Source organism: Camarhynchus parvulus, chromosome 7, assembly GCF_901933205.1.
Source record: "Camarhynchus parvulus chromosome 7, STF_HiC, whole genome shotgun sequence".
NCBI classification, from domain to species: domain Eukaryota; kingdom Metazoa; phylum Chordata; class Aves; order Passeriformes; family Thraupidae; genus Camarhynchus; species Camarhynchus parvulus.
Genome location: NC_044577.1, coordinates 26,832,961 through 26,849,129, shown reverse-complemented (window position 1 = coordinate 26,849,129; position 16,169 = coordinate 26,832,961). Strand labels below are relative to the sequence as shown.

The 16,169-nt window shown below is 39.4% G+C and overlaps 1 protein-coding gene across 1 annotated transcript in view; it reads right to left on the bottom strand.

Annotated features, from left to right (window-relative positions):
• The window catches only part of SLC49A4 (solute carrier family 49 member 4), a 72,409-nt gene that overhangs the window by 28,586 nt on the left and 27,654 nt on the right, over positions 1 to 16,169 (bottom strand). The window contains exons 3-4 of the mRNA XM_030952003.1: positions 9,741 to 10,003; positions 4,145 to 4,274 (exon numbers count right to left, since the gene is read on the bottom strand). Coding sequence (XP_030807863.1) covers positions 4,145 to 4,274; positions 9,741 to 10,003 — 393 coding nt within the window. The remainder of the gene's footprint in view (positions 1 to 4,144; positions 4,275 to 9,740; positions 10,004 to 16,169) is intronic.

Genomic DNA, 16,169 nt, shown 5'->3' with positions numbered 1-16,169 from the left:
ATGGCTCCCTCTGGTCTCAAACAGTTTACATAAAATTGATCCTGATCAGTACCAGTTCCTTGGCAAGCAGTGGCAATTTGATAGCACACAGTTACAAAAGCCAAGAGGGAGAGAGCGATTCAATTACTCTCCAAAACATTTGTAAGTTTGCAGCTTACGCTGTTTTACTCCCTTAGATGCTCCACACACAACACAAGCAGCCAGTGCTTTTTGCACTGTTCTTTTTCACACATCCTCTTCTTGAATAACACGTTCCTATCCCATGAACATCCCGCTTTCAATATCATTCATGTCAGATTTATCTTTTAATGCAAAGAAAAACAACACTCAAACTTTCAGCTCTTCTATACATTAGTTATATTTCTCTGAATGCTACTGTCTTCCTGACAACTTTTCTCCTTTTTTAAGAATGCCATATTCTTATCCTAGTCTATCTGGTATCACCTTGGCATTTGATGCTATTTAACACTACCCACGTGAAAGCCATTTCAACATTTGTCGAATAAAATAAAAGGGAATTTTGCATGGATCTTATAGAGCCATATTGCAAAGAGGAAACAAGTCTGAATGCAGTGTTCTGAAATAACACTTGCTGAATATTCAAAATCTTTGGCTATCTGGACCTCAGCTTCATTAATGAGCTACTTTTGAGGGAGAACTTTGTCCTTTACTTGAGCAGTGTTTTCTGTGGTGTATTTGTTTTCTGTCACTCAAGCAACCAGACAGACTGTGATGTGGGATAGCTGTTCTGTGCCACATCCAACCCTGAGTACCAATCCTACAGTAACATCTCTGCATGATGACAATCTCCAGGGACAGAACCTGCTCCCCTGCCTGGTCTCCACAACAAGGAAGGTGACCAGGAGAAAGGGAGCCTGGCAGTGACAGAGATACTGATCACCAGGTGTCATTCTGCCCCCTTGCCCAGCAACACCTCATGCTGCCTAAAGCCATTCCAAACACACATCTTCAATAGCAGCTCCACTTTTCATGGCTCCAGTCACTTGTGCACAGCTTTTGCAATTTTGCAATTGCTCCACTGAAAGTAGAAAAATGTGCTGTCTGTCACACCATCAGCTGTTGAACCCACACTGTTTTCCATCCTATCAGCAATGACAGGATATCAGAATTAGTCTCCCCGTTAAACCATTCTGCTGGGATATGAATTGATTTTTTATTCTGTTTTTTTCAGAAACCTAACACCACTAGAATCTGTAAGACAGGCTGGTTCAGAGGGGAGCCCCATCAAAGTCAGTCATCATTTTCAGAGTAACTTTGACAGTGCCTATTAACATCAGGCACATTCTGAGCAGCTTCCATTACTGGATGGTGTTGTTGATGAAAGTGTCATTAAAGCAATAATGATGCATAAAACCCCTGATACAAAATTTCAAAATTGCTTACATAGTCCCTAGAAAATATAAAAGCCATGTAACTGGCTAAAAGTACCTTATTATTTCAAATCAAAAATCACAACACATTTTTTAATGCAGGTTTTAAGGCTTATCAACCATTTACTTGTATTAGAATTTTTTTCCATTGAAGTTTGTGGAATATCCTGAACTGGGGAAATAAAAACAAGTCATATTTGCTTCACCCAAGAAACTGAGATAGGGCACCACACATTTTCTAATGGAAATTCAAACTACACTTGTCACAGTGTGTGACAGACTGTTAAAAGATTTGGGCTTAGCTCCCAAACCATGACCAATCTGTTGTCTCCCACTGCAGACCGAGAGAGTTGGTATCAGGAGATAATGAGACATCAACTAATTGTAACAATCTGTCAGAAGGAGGAACCCTCCAAATCATAAGGAAGACTCAAGTTCCTAAGAAAGTCCCCCAAAAAGGGCCCACAGGGGATGGCTGACCTCTGCTGATGGTGTAATAACTCTGCAAGAAGCAGCTCATGTAGAAGACTGCCAAAGGACCTGAAGGCACGAAGGAGTGTGGGAGTTGCAAGGATGTGACAGATCCCCTTGGTGTCCAAGGAGAAAAGGTCAATGACTTCAATGGTAAAGTTATGCTATGTCGCTTTATTTTGAAGTAATAAAACTGTAGCTTGGTGGAGAAGACAGGGAAATTATGAACACCTCAGTTCTCATGAGCATATCTAGTGCATTGCTGGGTCAGCCCACCAGCTCACACACACCCTGAATGCCTTACACACAGTTCTCACACCAAAGGGTAACTCTACAAGAAAAGGAAATCATGATTTCCTGGTAGTCATCTGCTGGTTACCTTCAGTCTACACCACCAAGTCTAAAGAAAGGCTCTCTAAGCCAAGATGAAGCCTAGATTAGGCAGGCAACAGAGCTTAGAAGCCTAACGAACCAGATGATGGATTTCTCTTGAAGCATGGTAAATACCATTTTGTTTTATAAAACTCCCTTGCATGACAGATTGTTACTGAACAGCTCCCCAAGATAAGTGAGCTTAATGATGAACTGTTGATTGTTTCATGTGCAGAGGAATGAAGAAGTGCCTTTGATAAAGGGTACATGGAAGAATGCAAGACCCGAGGGAAGTGAGATATAATTATCTACCTGTCCACATTTTAAAAAAGCCCTCTTTGTTCTTGCAGACACTGCAAACTATACTCATCATTGAAAAGTCCAGTTTGTTTTCTGAAGTTTCACTGGTTATTGATAACAGTAAGCCAGCTTTGCTGTTTACATCCTGACCGTACCAGTATCTCAGGTCCACTGTTTACAACACTTTAAACACGGAATCTAATGGTTATAAAACTCCCAAATGGAGCACTGTCAACTAAAATTTTATATTTCACCTGCAAAGCCAGTTGCTGTTTGGATTTCTGTTCAACAGCAACATTTTTACAACACAGCCCTCAGGCAGGGTCTAACAGCACATCAGCTTGGGCGCAGAACAGCATTATTGTGTGTGATAAGTGTCCTTAAGAGAACTGCTATTTTTTAATACCCTGAATAGGTCACTTAGCAGACTAACCACCCAGCTGTACTCACACCTCCTGAGTGCCAGCCTGCTCCAGGATGAACACACAGGATTAAGCATCTTGCCAACTATTTACTCCCCCAAACGAAAAAAAAGCCTCCAAAAACAGAAGAAAACCCAATGACAAGGGATGAGTTGTTTTCGCTGCCTCTAAATACAATGATTGAAAGTACAGCCCACAATAGGCCTGCAGTAACTAAATGTAGAAAGCTGCACAATTATTGAGCTTCAAGCAACCCTTTATATGCAGATTCAGCTCCTACATCACTCAACAAACAATTACAGCAAGAGTCAGAAGCTTCCCAGTGAAGTCAGTCATATTCCGTACCAGGGGAGCAGCTCTTCTTTGCCCCAGAAGTTCCTCTGTGCAGTATCATCTACAGAGCATGGGCCTTCACAATTATTCACCCTTAATATTACAGTTGCTTCAGCTGCTCCTCTCAGATCATATTTACATTACACAAGACACTGTACAAACACTGGGGGAAGTGGGACTGTGTCTTACCAAAAGAACCCAAGAGGAAGAAGCTGCAATACTGTCACTTTCTTTATAACCTCTCTTTTTATTTAACCTAAAAATTCAAAGCAAGCTAGCTCACCTTTGAGCCTATCCAGAAACACATCTAAAGACATTTTTCCTATTCCCACTTCATATTTTAACGTACAATTAATGAGATTTAATAGATCATATAACAGTTTTAGATAGTTCATTCGTTGCTTTTATGGTTAAATGAAAGCAGCTGAATAATCCTTCAAAAGACAAGTAAACACCAAATTCATTCCAATATAATAAGCACAGAAAAAAATCAGCTTAGGAAGTTAGTTTTGCCCAGTGTTACTCACTGTTTTCTCACTGCTCACTTTTAACAATCTTGTATAACCTGATGTAACAGAAGCATTGCATAAGAAAAGCCATGCTAACAGGATGACTAAAGCACTGCTGGTGCTGAAGGACTGGCATGAAGAGTGGAGATACACACAGTGGTTTAAAATTTAATGTCTGCTCTTTAGCAGTTAGCATCCTTTTATGTCTTGACATTAATATTTAATTTTATTTTGTTTAAAAGTACTACAAACCAACTTGTTTGCTCAATGAGAAGATTAAAGCACACTTGTTTTTATTTACTTAGGCACTGATCTGCTTTGAAGTGGAAACCCAAAGAGGTCCTACCTTAGGAGTCTGCAAAAACTTCTCCTGTAGCTGAGGCGCTGGCTCGCTGCAGCCACGCTGGGGGGGAATGGAGGGCGCGAGGGGAAGTAGGCCAACGCTGCAGAAAATATCAGGGAAACCATTCCAAATTCTAAACAAGAGGGCAAAGAAAAACAAAACCAAGAACAGATGTTAGCATTGAAAGACTTATTTCACTGCAGTGCTGTTATCAGCCAGCCTCTGAGACATAAATCCCATCACAAGTGCTTGACTGCTCCTGACAACAGAATTCTGTAACTTGAAGGAGGAATTTCTTTCTCCTTCCCCAAACAAGATTTCAAATTGAGATGGAGAATCAGTGAGACTGGCAGTCCATTCCAGTGATAGGTGCACCAGAGAACAAAACTCACACACGGAGAACTCAGTGAAGCAAAAGGAAAGCTTTTGCTTTTTCTCTTCAGAGAGAACCGCAAAATGAGGATTTGGCCACGTTTCCTTTCGATGGAAGTAACTCAGTGCAGGTAACAGCATGCTAGAGACTTGAAACAGATGGGACTGGGGAAGCCCCAGGGCATGGAATAACAATTATTCATTGCACAAGATGATGAAGGCAAACAAAAGGTCAAGCAAGGCAGCAGTTCTGACACAAACAGTACTACATGGCAACAGAATATAAAGAGCAAAGTGCAGAAACAGCCATGGCTCATGAATGGAAAAAGTACAGGTAAGAGGGGGGAAAAGAAAGAATACAGTGTTTGTGGATGCTCTGCTTGTTTAGCAGCAGGAATTCCAAATCTTTGAAAATTTTTGGTAGCAGAAGTTTGGACCTGAGCTTGAGAAGCGATGAGCACTTCACAGAAAACAATAAGTCCCATGAGCAGACATTCTGAAGAGAAACAACTCTACCCACAGTCAGTCTAATTAATTTGTTTTACAGGCCTTTTACAACGTATATCATGTTCTCCACAGTCCTCAATCCCAGTATTTCTCCTATTGCCTTTGAAAACAAGATTCTTTGCTGATAGAGAGAAAAATGTATAGCTGAAGTGTGTTATCTTAAAAGAACTTGTGATCTTATAACAAAGAAGTGTTCACTGACAGCACAAATAAATTCCAGCAGAGCTGGATACTCAATTGCCTTAATTTTCTTTTTTTTTCTTCTCTTTTTTAATAAATCAATATGAACATGGTACTTTGCCAGGTCTTCTGCTAAACTAGAAGAAAATAAATTCAGGAAACTGAAAAGTAAATAACACTCAGAGTCTAAATGGATCAGCTGGAGATGGAGAAGGGAAATGAATGCTTCTATTTGGCATATGGGAAAAAAGGCATATCGGGAGTGTGACAATGCCATTTTTCATCATCAAATACTAAAAGACTCATTTTGAATTACGTGGTGTCTCTTTTCCTGCTGTGGCGTAACTGCATGTTTCAAGGGCCAAGGGCACTTAAACTAGATCTTTTCACTCCTCTGCTCTTCAGGAAACAGATTCATTTCTATCTTTGTGCACATTGTTTTGGAGACCATGAGCAGTGAATAAAGAACTGGCAGTAACTGATCACTACAGAGCTAAGAAAGGGATGAGATGCTCTGTCACTACAGAATGATTCTACACAGCTCTTTAGTAAAAGCTGTTTATCCCCCCACCTCCTGCCTCTAGTTTACATATAGGTTTATAGACATACATATTATACACATTTTAATCACATATTAAAGGAAGATTTAAGACTGCAGACAGATATAGCCAATCAAGAATGTGATCACACAATCCCATCAATTTTGTCCAAGGTACTTAAGTGCCCTTGTCATACTGCAATGCTATAAGGGGAAAGGCCAGATTTTATGCTGCAGAATCACAGAAATACTTAAATCACAGAAATATTTCATAACAGGTGCCCATCTGGGGTCTCACTTATGCACTGCCTCAAGATTTCTACCAGTAAATTCAGGATGTTGTCCTTGTAGTACCTTCTTGCAACACTTTAATGTTTCCCAGTGTTATACTTTGCAGGCTAACAAATTTGCCTAGATAGCTCTGCTCTATGCCCAAATGAAAAGTGACAAATTCATGGTGGAAACAAAAGCATCTCCCTGTGTTGAAGAATATGAGGTTTTAGTGCCATCCTAGCTTTGTATACAATACTTACACCTCTATTAAAAGTCCGGGTACTGCCAAATACATCTGATTTCTTACATATTGAAATCCTTCCTCAATAGGAAACCCACACCCTTATTTCCATAATTTAATTTACCAGAGTAGAGGAAGTGGAATACAATCTAAAACTTTTCCTGGGCAGGTAAGTAGTGAGTGAAAGTAAGCAAAATTGAGAAGGTAAGAAATAGGTCAATGCTGAGAGTGAGGGAGCTGCAGTCACAAGAGAGAGGCTCTTCTTTAGAAGATGCTAGCTTCTCAAAAGTGCAATGGATGCTTCTCAAAAGTGCAATGGATGCTCTCAAACTGAGCAAAGCACATGAAATGGGGCAATTCATTAATTAGTGTGCAGAGACACAGATATGTACACATCTGTGTACTTGTTGAGGAGTGAAACTGGAATGCTTCATAAAAGCTGGGTACCACACCACAGCGACTTGTGACATGAGAGATGCCTGCATCTCAGCCTAGAAGTAGGCACCATGATGCTTGTGTAAACCCCAAACAGACCAAAAAAAAGAAAGAAAGAAAGAAAGAAAGAAAGAAAAAAAAAAAAAAAAGAGGTTCAAGACTCCTTGATAACAAAGTATTTTTCCTTCAGACAGGGTACTCATAGCACAAAAACCTTTTCAATTCCAGAAACCCTCCTCCCCACCTTGTTCTGTGGGACTATTCCAGGGCACGAGGGCCCCTTACACACACACGGTTTTGTTTTGTTTTTTTAAACAAATAATAATTTTACATTGATATTTTTGATATTTAGGCAAGTACAAGGCTAAAAGCTCTGGCTGCAGTCTGGAATAATTCATTTCCTTACACGATTCAGGTAATACAATTCAATCCTGATTTGTCACACCCATAATACTTGAGCTGTGAACCAGAATGTGCAGCAACACAGATGACACAGAAAGAGGCTGTGGCAATTCAGCTGAGCTCTGAGTCCGTGTTTGAGATAAAGGAACAGCAATTTATTAAAACACAGAAGAGACTGGAATTAACAGAGCAATTTCAGAATGGGTTTATAAGCAATTGCTTTGTAATCATGTTTCAGATTAAGTCCTTGGAAAATTTGCACACTGTTGGCACACTACTGATCCCAAGTCAACAATTCACATCATTACTGTCTTTTAAAAGACATCATCTAACTTTTGGAGGCTGCTTATTTAATGCTAGCTCACACAAAAGCAACAAGCTCATTAGAAATGCAGAGTGCTTACCCTGTGAAACTGGCTTTCCCATAGTATCTGAAAGAACAAGTCATACCAAACCTGACCACACTTGCTGAAGAAGTGGGGAAGTGGGACATTTGGGTCCAGCTTCTTGTTCTTCTACATTCTGCAAAACCTTTACTTCTAATCTATTAAGTCAATTTGAGCCTCGTTTTCTGCACAGATGTTTAAGGGGACAAATCGTACCCTACCACGCCGACCAGGCAGTTTTTGTCCCACAGGTGAACAGAGCTGTCTGTTCACTGTTACCCACCATGAAGCAGCTGTCCTTCCACTTCTGGACCCCATAAGGCACAAGAGAGCACAGGGAAGCAGTCAGAAGGAACCTTGTGCCTTCAGCTCTCCAGGGAAACAGGGCTAAGCTGAGACAGAACAAATCCAATGAGGGATTCAAAGCAAACTCCTCTTTGACAGTTCTTTGCAATTTTTTAAACCAGTTGGAGGTTTTCCATCATTACTGTGACTCACTGCAGGCCAGCAATGTTCACAAAGCAGCTCTCTGTCATTGTCTGAACAGCTACAGGGTTTGCAGCTCCTGAAAATACACATCCCATAGGACACAAACACCAGCACAAAGAAACTATCTCTGTTCAAAGCACTTTCAAATATTAAGTGAGAAATACAGATGCCCCACAAAACACAATTCCTAGGAAGCGGAAGAGCTGCTGTAGAATCATCGCCTGCTGGGACCAGTGATCCCAAACAGGTCTACAAGGGTGTTCCCACATCCTTGCCAGCTCAGAAAGGTAGAAAGAGCCATGCTGAGATGTAAGGCAGGTGAGACCTGAATGTTGGTGGCAACATCCATCCCTGTTTCTGAGGAAAATGCTTAGGAAAACCTCCCGAAAGAGAACAGAAGAGAATGTGAATCTAATGCACTGCTGAAGGCAACATTTCTACTGCTACCAGACTCAAAACAGTGGTTTTAAGCACAGCACAGTATTTCCTTAGGCAGATGAATTCTTCCCTCTCCATGGAAAATCTGCAGAGGGAGAGCTGAAGCACTTCTCTAATTGCTAGGGTTTTCCTCCCCTTATCTACTCCTCCTCAGGACAAAACCTGACTTGCTTTCGTTTTTCCTTCTTTCGCACCAGACATTTTTATCTGCCATGAGATTTTCAGAGCCTAACACCATATTTACTTGTGAAAAAGGCTTAGCCAAACCTGAATTTCCTTGTTGTTCCATATGAGTCCAGTAAAAAGTAGCTTACTCAAAAATACTTGCTGAAGTCATGATCCAAATTCTCTTACACTTTCTTTAAAACAAACATTAAAGTGGCCCTCACCCAACAGGAATATTAACTTGACAAATTTCCATAAGGATAACGTCCAGGAATAAATGATCACAAACAGCTAACTCAGTCCACTAAACCTCCACATAAACTATACAGTATATATATGTTAGGACTTCTGGAACACTTGGGACTGACTCCTGGCTGGATTTCAGAGGATGCAATTGTAAGAGGGGAAAACCCCTATCAGATGTGCAACTCTTAATGCTGTACCAATTTATATTCACTAAAAAATAGAACGTAGACACTTTAACCACTTAACCAATTCTGTTTCCTTAAAGTTTGCTGCTAATTTTTCTAAGTGACAGGAAGAGGCATAGAAGCCATTGTAGTAAAAAGAGCAAGGATATAAAACCCAAGTTTTATCAGGTGAATTTTATATCAGTGATTTTTTCCACTAAACTGTTGTCACTTCATTGAAATTGCTCACCAGTAAGAATTACGTGGTTTTAGCTAAAACCAAAATCTATCATGTTTTAATTTCAATGTTTCTGATTCTGTAGATTCTGAAATACTAATTATCTAATCACATTTGAAAGGCACATGCACGTCATAAATTAAGGCTCAGTTAATGCAGAATAGAATTTCATGCTAAAAGACTATTGAATTTCCATCCTCACAGAAAGAGTAGTAGAAAGCCAACTTGTCATGGAAACATATTTGTAACGAAAATTCAATAAGCAAAAACCGGTTTTGAAGCTCAGGGAAGCTCCAAGAAGACATTTCTCCCAAGATCAGCCGATACAAACAACTGAACTACTTCTTTTCAAGTCAGTCTGTATAAAAGGCTATTTAGAAAATTAATCCTCCTGACTTAATTATCTTCCCCCAGGCAGAGACTAGATCCTGTGCAAACCAGCCACTAGAGGGTAGCGGTTCTCAAGCACCAACACACAGGAGAGCACGAACATTTTGCGGTTTAGGTGCTGCGGCTGCCCCGCACCTGCATAGAGCACGGCCTCGATGCGGTCCTTGATGTGCTGGCTGTTGGAGGGCGCCGCCAGCTGAGCCGTCCCGTTGGGGGGCGGCACCACCAGCGGCCCCACCAGGAAGGCGGCGGCCGAGCCCAGGTAGTTGAGCAGCGAGGCGATGGCCGTGGCCGTGGCGCGCTCGTCCGGGGAGAACCAGGTGGTGGAAAGGAAGGGAGCGGCGTTCATCACCGTGGGGCCCGCCAGCCCGTTCAGCAGCTGCCCTCCGTGGATCAGCCTGCAACACAGAACACACCGGGCCGTTTGGGTGAGAACCGCTCGTTGGGTTTTGGTAATAAAGGGCACGTCGGTTTTAAAATTTTAAAAGTTTAATAGTAATAAAATGGTTATAAAAATAGTAATATAATTAGAGTAATAATAACTTGGGACAATTTGGATTAGGACAATATGCGACAATAGAAACAAAGAGTTATGGACGTCCGGGTACCTTTTTCTGGGCAGCACAAGCCCGCAAAAGGACACACGTTAAAAGAGGATTAACCCTTAAAAACAATAACCTGTGACATATTCATACATCTCATACATGATGCAGAAATTCCATTCAAACACAGGATTCTGTCTGGTCAGTGTCAACTTCTTCCTCTTAATCCTAACAGTGCCTTCAGGGCTGAGCGAGGCAGGAAGAAGTTCGGTTTTTTCTGATAAGAAAGCAATAAATTCCTTTTCTCTGAAAGATTTAGGTGTCCTGTGGCTGCTATCTCGCTGCGAGTCCTTTCTTTAAAAAAGTATCTTCCATAGCATAGTTTCTATTTTAACATTATGTTATAACCTAAAACTATATTTAACACACTACTTACTTAAGAGAATTAATATGGCATAACTTTCTAACAGAACACATATAATATTCATTTTAATATCTGTGAAAAGCCAATCATAAAATACGCATTTTTCACAGGTACCTAGTGCTGGAGATGGAGCTGCCACACAAAGAAACGAAAGGCCTGTGCAAAAGAAGGATATTCTATACACCAAAAGAAGCCAAATTAGATTGATTTAAAGAATCCAGAGCTACTCTGATCTCATTACCTCATATAAAAGGAGAAGCAAATGTTCTCTTCAAAGCAGAAAAGGAAAAGGGAATAAAAGGAACTTTCTTTGCAGCAAAAAGGTATCATGACAGGATATAAAAGTAGAAAAGGTCTAGTGGCAGAAAAGCTTTAAATTACAAACATTGTAAACCTGACCCTCCTGCCTGCTTAAATCCCAACGGAAGATTTAAATTAGTTATGGCAAATCCAAAATTGAAACACTTCAGCAAAATACTCTGCATATTTTTTCACTGCATTATTTATTTTTATTTACACACTCAGATGAGCTCCATGTGCCTACAGATGAGAAGGCCGGGCTGTTAGGGTTTCCAAGAGAGTTGTCTTCTGCAGCAATCTGGCCATTCTCAACATACTGCTGAAACAGCCAAGTAAACCCAGATTTTTCTCGTTTTTTCACACTCATTGGGATTTAACAGATAAGGCTGGTGACAGAACAGAGATAGTACTTCCAAGCAGCGAAGTCTCTGCAAAGTTTGGCTTAATATTAGTACAATGAACAGCTACAAAAAGGACTTTTTGAAGGCTCGCCTACATGTGGAATTGAGTCAGAAATCTTCCACTTTGACTTTTCCAAAAAGTAATCAGCCATAGAATGCAAAACTATTTCAGAATTTATATAAAAACTTCATGTCTAAAAAACAGCTAGAGAGTCACATGAGATATTGCAACCCTCCAAAGTAAATCTATTCATTGTGCAATAAAGTGGTGGCAGATGATATTTTCAAATGGGTGGTGTTTTTTTAACCATAGCAGGAACTCAGTGTTATTGCTGCAGGAGTTGAGTTGTGAGACATAAAAAGCTCCGGCTTGAAAATGGGGAAACATAAGCCAGCATTTAGGCAGGGTTTCAAGCCACAAATGGCTGAATAATATACAGTGTAGCAGGAGTTTTTAAAGCACACAAAGGAACACAATACGCAAAAGAAATGCCTACAGACTCTTTATGGAATTAACAAGATCGATTGCAATAGAAAGGAATAGACGCTACCGATTCTCAGTGGATTGGAAATTAAATCTTTAAACAAAATTTATAAAAAATATACAAAAAAGAAGCATTATTATATATCATCTAAAGGAAACTGTTTTTGAGCTGGGATAGAAATAATATCCACTCTTACTTAAAAGCAATTCACTGTTTTTGGAGGTTTTTTAATCCTCACACAGAAATGACAGATTTAATTCCTGGGGTTGATAATGTGCTTCAGATGGACATCACCCAGGCATGGTCAGGCCTTGTCAACGCTCGTTCAACTCTCACACATGCTAAACCAAAATGAAATGGTTTTAAATAAGGAAAAAGTACTATATAAACAATGCTCTGGTATTTTTCTGGAGGACACATTACATCAATACCCCACAGTTACTCTCCAGTATATTTTGGACAAACCAAGGTATCCTTTTGCACTTCGGGATTTTCATTCTACTTATCTCACTGCAGTTATTCTCAAACTTCTAAAATGTTCCAGGGTATTTGCAGAGCTACAGCACATCCCCAGAAACAACTGCATTTCAGTAGCAAGTGAGGTAACTACTGCAACATATAATGAATTTATTTTAGTATTTCCTCCTGCTCCAAAGTGAACTTAATGCTTAAATTATGTTCTTGTTACTGTATGTTTGGAAAACCGTGTCACCACAAAATTTCCTTTATAGCTTTAGGTGTACTACCACTTCTGTTCACTGACACCACTCTGGTATTATTGTTTTAATCCAAATATGCCTCCTCTGTAGTCATCCTAAAGGCAAATAAAACTCAGTAAAATCAGAAAAGAGTACAATAGTTCTGCAGCATGTGTGGTCATGTAGGCATTTCATCTGATAGAAGAAGAAAAGTTTTGTACAAAAAACTCTTAAATAAACCATCAAACAAAAGCCCCCAATTTATATTTTGAAGATTACACACACATATTCCTACCATGTACTTCAGATTTAGATTATGTCTATCAAACTCCATCATCTGAATAAAGCTCTTTAACCAATCTTATACTCAAAGGGAGCAACAAATGTTAATTTTACTTTGCAGATCTCGAGGGAGAAAGTAGCAACTTAATCCAGAATTTTAATTCTATATTAGCATTTTGTCTTTGTTGTTTTGTCTTTGTTGTTTGTTTGGTTTTTTGTTTTTTTGTTTGTTTGTTTGTTTTTTCACAGGGTGAGCCAATTTTGCCTCTCTCAAAGTGTCTTCTGTTGGTGTTTTCCTGGCTGCTCTTTCTCCAGCCTTGTCCTGCCTCATGTGCTCTGTTCACACAGACTTGTGTTTTTGGCATTTACCAAGCTTCACATTATCATCCAGTGTAGAGCATCTCTTATCTTCATATTGTTTAATTTCTCAAGTCCAACATATTTGAGTTAATAAACACTATTTTCAGACTAAATTGCCATCAATATACAGACTACTACCTCAAGTATCTCTGCATATGATAACAGCTTAAACCCTATTTTATCTCTTTTTCAATACTGACTTGAATTAAGCTACTTTTTCCTGAGAAAAAGATTATTTGCATGGTTTTTCTGCACATCCTTAACTCATTTCCCCAGAGAGGCAGGGATGAGAGATTCCAAATGCAATTCAGAGCATTTACTAAGCTGCTGCTCTGGGAGATGTATGTAGCAGCTGCTCCACCTGACAGAGAAATATGAACATAACACTGTTGGTGGCTTTTTGCTGTTTGTTACAGCATCTTATCAGCATTGCACTAGATTTTGGTCTCACAGCCTGTGAGTCTCCTCTCATACACCATCAGTGCTAAAAATTGCTCCAAGACCAAGAGAGGTTTGTTTCTGTTATCCCCTGATTTTCTTCTTGTTTCTGCTACTGAAAAGGTGCAAAGAGGAGCTGCCTTTTCCCCATCACTATTCCAATTTCATTCTGCACAAGTTTTCTCTTTCCTGAGGAAAGGGATGAAAAGATAACTTTAGCTCAGGATCTTACCCAGATGGAAAAACATTTCTCAGTCTCATTGCACTATCAAGTGTAATGTTCATCTGTTATTTTCCCAGTGCTGTTTTCAGATGTGTTATTTATCCAATCATAATTTAATTATTTTCATGTATCAAAAAGTAGAAAGCTATTGAGGTCAAATGACAGGAAATAACATGAGCAGAAGGCTTTTTAATCATAATCATGAAAGAGAAAATTGGAAAAAAGTTACACCAGAAATTCATTCTCGACTTACAAAATAATTGATGACTGTAGCTTAAAGCAAAATTGGGGAAGTAAACATCTATCTAAAATATTTTGTTTCTAACCGTCTCAGTGACCAGGTCAGGACTCATTTTGATATGTCAAGGTTTTTGCACATCTGACCTCCCTGCTAATGAATTGATGTGCTCTGCCAAACTTGTAATTTGCAATTGAACGTGAGCCCTTTTAAAGAAAAAAAATAATAATTTGAGGAATGATGGGAAATGGTAGTGTGAAATATCACACGGCAGAGCATCACAGTAATGAGTAACTTACATATTTACATTATGGATCTATCTAAGAAAATAAACATATGGACACACCACACACTTGCACAAAATAAAGATCTCTTCTGTTCCTAAACTGGCCTCTGAACTGCAAAGATATAGTACAAGGGACAGTTCAAATACAGCAATAGAAATTTGAGAAGAAAAACTTTTGTTGTACTATACTGTCACCTCTTTCCCAATTTTTTTTATCAAGTCACATTATAAATAACTTTAATTATGCAGTTTTCACCACTTCCCTGAGAAGACTTGATACTAGTATCAGGAACTGACCTGGTTGTACCTGCCTTACTCACTTCTTGCAGTCACTGTAACAGGCAGCAACAAAGAAAACCATGTAAGGCTATAAATGCTGGAATTACAATATACCTGAGCAAACTGGGTATGAGAAACGTGAGATTGCACTGGAAAAAGGTTCTAGTGACTGATGATAATACCATACAGTTAAGATGGGAAAGTACTTCCATTTACAGTCGGCTTTGTTTTTCTTTTTCTCCTTGTACAAGTTGAAACTTTGCATGCATGGTCACAGTCACATCAGGTACTGGATTTGTTAAGCTATTTAAAAGCTGTGTGTTACATAAGTGTTTTTTCTAGGTAAAAAATCCAGACATTTAGTGTTCCTATCACTGTGTGTCTAATGCCTGGACTTAGGAGAATTTTAAATGAAAGAAAATCTCATTAGTTTCTGTTCTCAGATGGGGAAAAAAAGGCAACACTGGAAGAAGAACTATTTACTCAAAAATTACTTTTGATACAATGGATTTAAAACCCACAACACTAAAATAAGTATCCAAAGTTCGGTTCTAAGATATGTAAAGTGAACCTTTTCTGAAAAGGCTAAGACTGGAGAAGTTGCATCAGAATGTTAACTGATTCACAGTGTGGAAAAAGCATTTTCACCTTTTCTTTGGCAGACAACACAGTGAAGAGCAGGGCTGCCAACCCCAGGGTGTTGCTCTGACTCTCTAAACACAATGACAATTTTCCAGCCCAACTGGAAAATGCAATCCCTTTGCATCTTAGGAAGAAGCAGAGCTCATTTCAAGAGCCCTGAGAAGAGGAGATTCTGGTGCAGGCTTTGTTTGTGAAACTTCTACCATGCTTTTCCCACTCGCTGCCATGAGAATTGACCAATTAGTCACTTTTCAAACTTCTGTGCAAATGCAACACAAATAAACTGCAATTCAGTTCTGCCACTGTTGGGAAAAGCGTGAGGAGCAAGGAAGTCACAGAGAGTGCTTATTCTGCAGGAAGACAGGGCTACAGCGTGCCACTTGCTATGGAAAAGGTTAGTACATGAACTGCTGATCCTAACAATTCAAGCAAAAAGCAATTCTGGATAAAGAAGTTGATGTGTTATAGAAATGGATGGCTAATATTTCTTTCACATGCCTGACAATTTCATTCACTGAAACAAGTGGATTGTTCAGCTCTTGCTAATTTGGAAGACAAATAGGTTTATGTAGTGATTAGCTCATTGTGGGAGCTCCTGGAAGCAAATGAAAGAGACCCTTCCACTGGAGGACTTCAGAGAACTTTTGAAGTGCTGTTGAATTTAGTGTCACTACATGGCAACAAAGCAAGCAAATACCTCCTACTCTGGAGTGTCTATACTGACATGTGATGCAAACTGCCTGGCCAGAAAAAGGCACATGAAAAGCCATGGACTTACCCACATTATATATTGGGAGACTGATTATACCTTAGAGGAAAACCAACATTAGTTTTGTCAAGAACCACTTCTGATTTTTCACAATCAAGCTACTAGAAGTGGACAGAGCTTTTCCTTTAAATTCACAAAAATAAATATAACAAAAGAACCTCCTAGTAAGAGGAACTTTTTCAGGCACATTTAGGGCA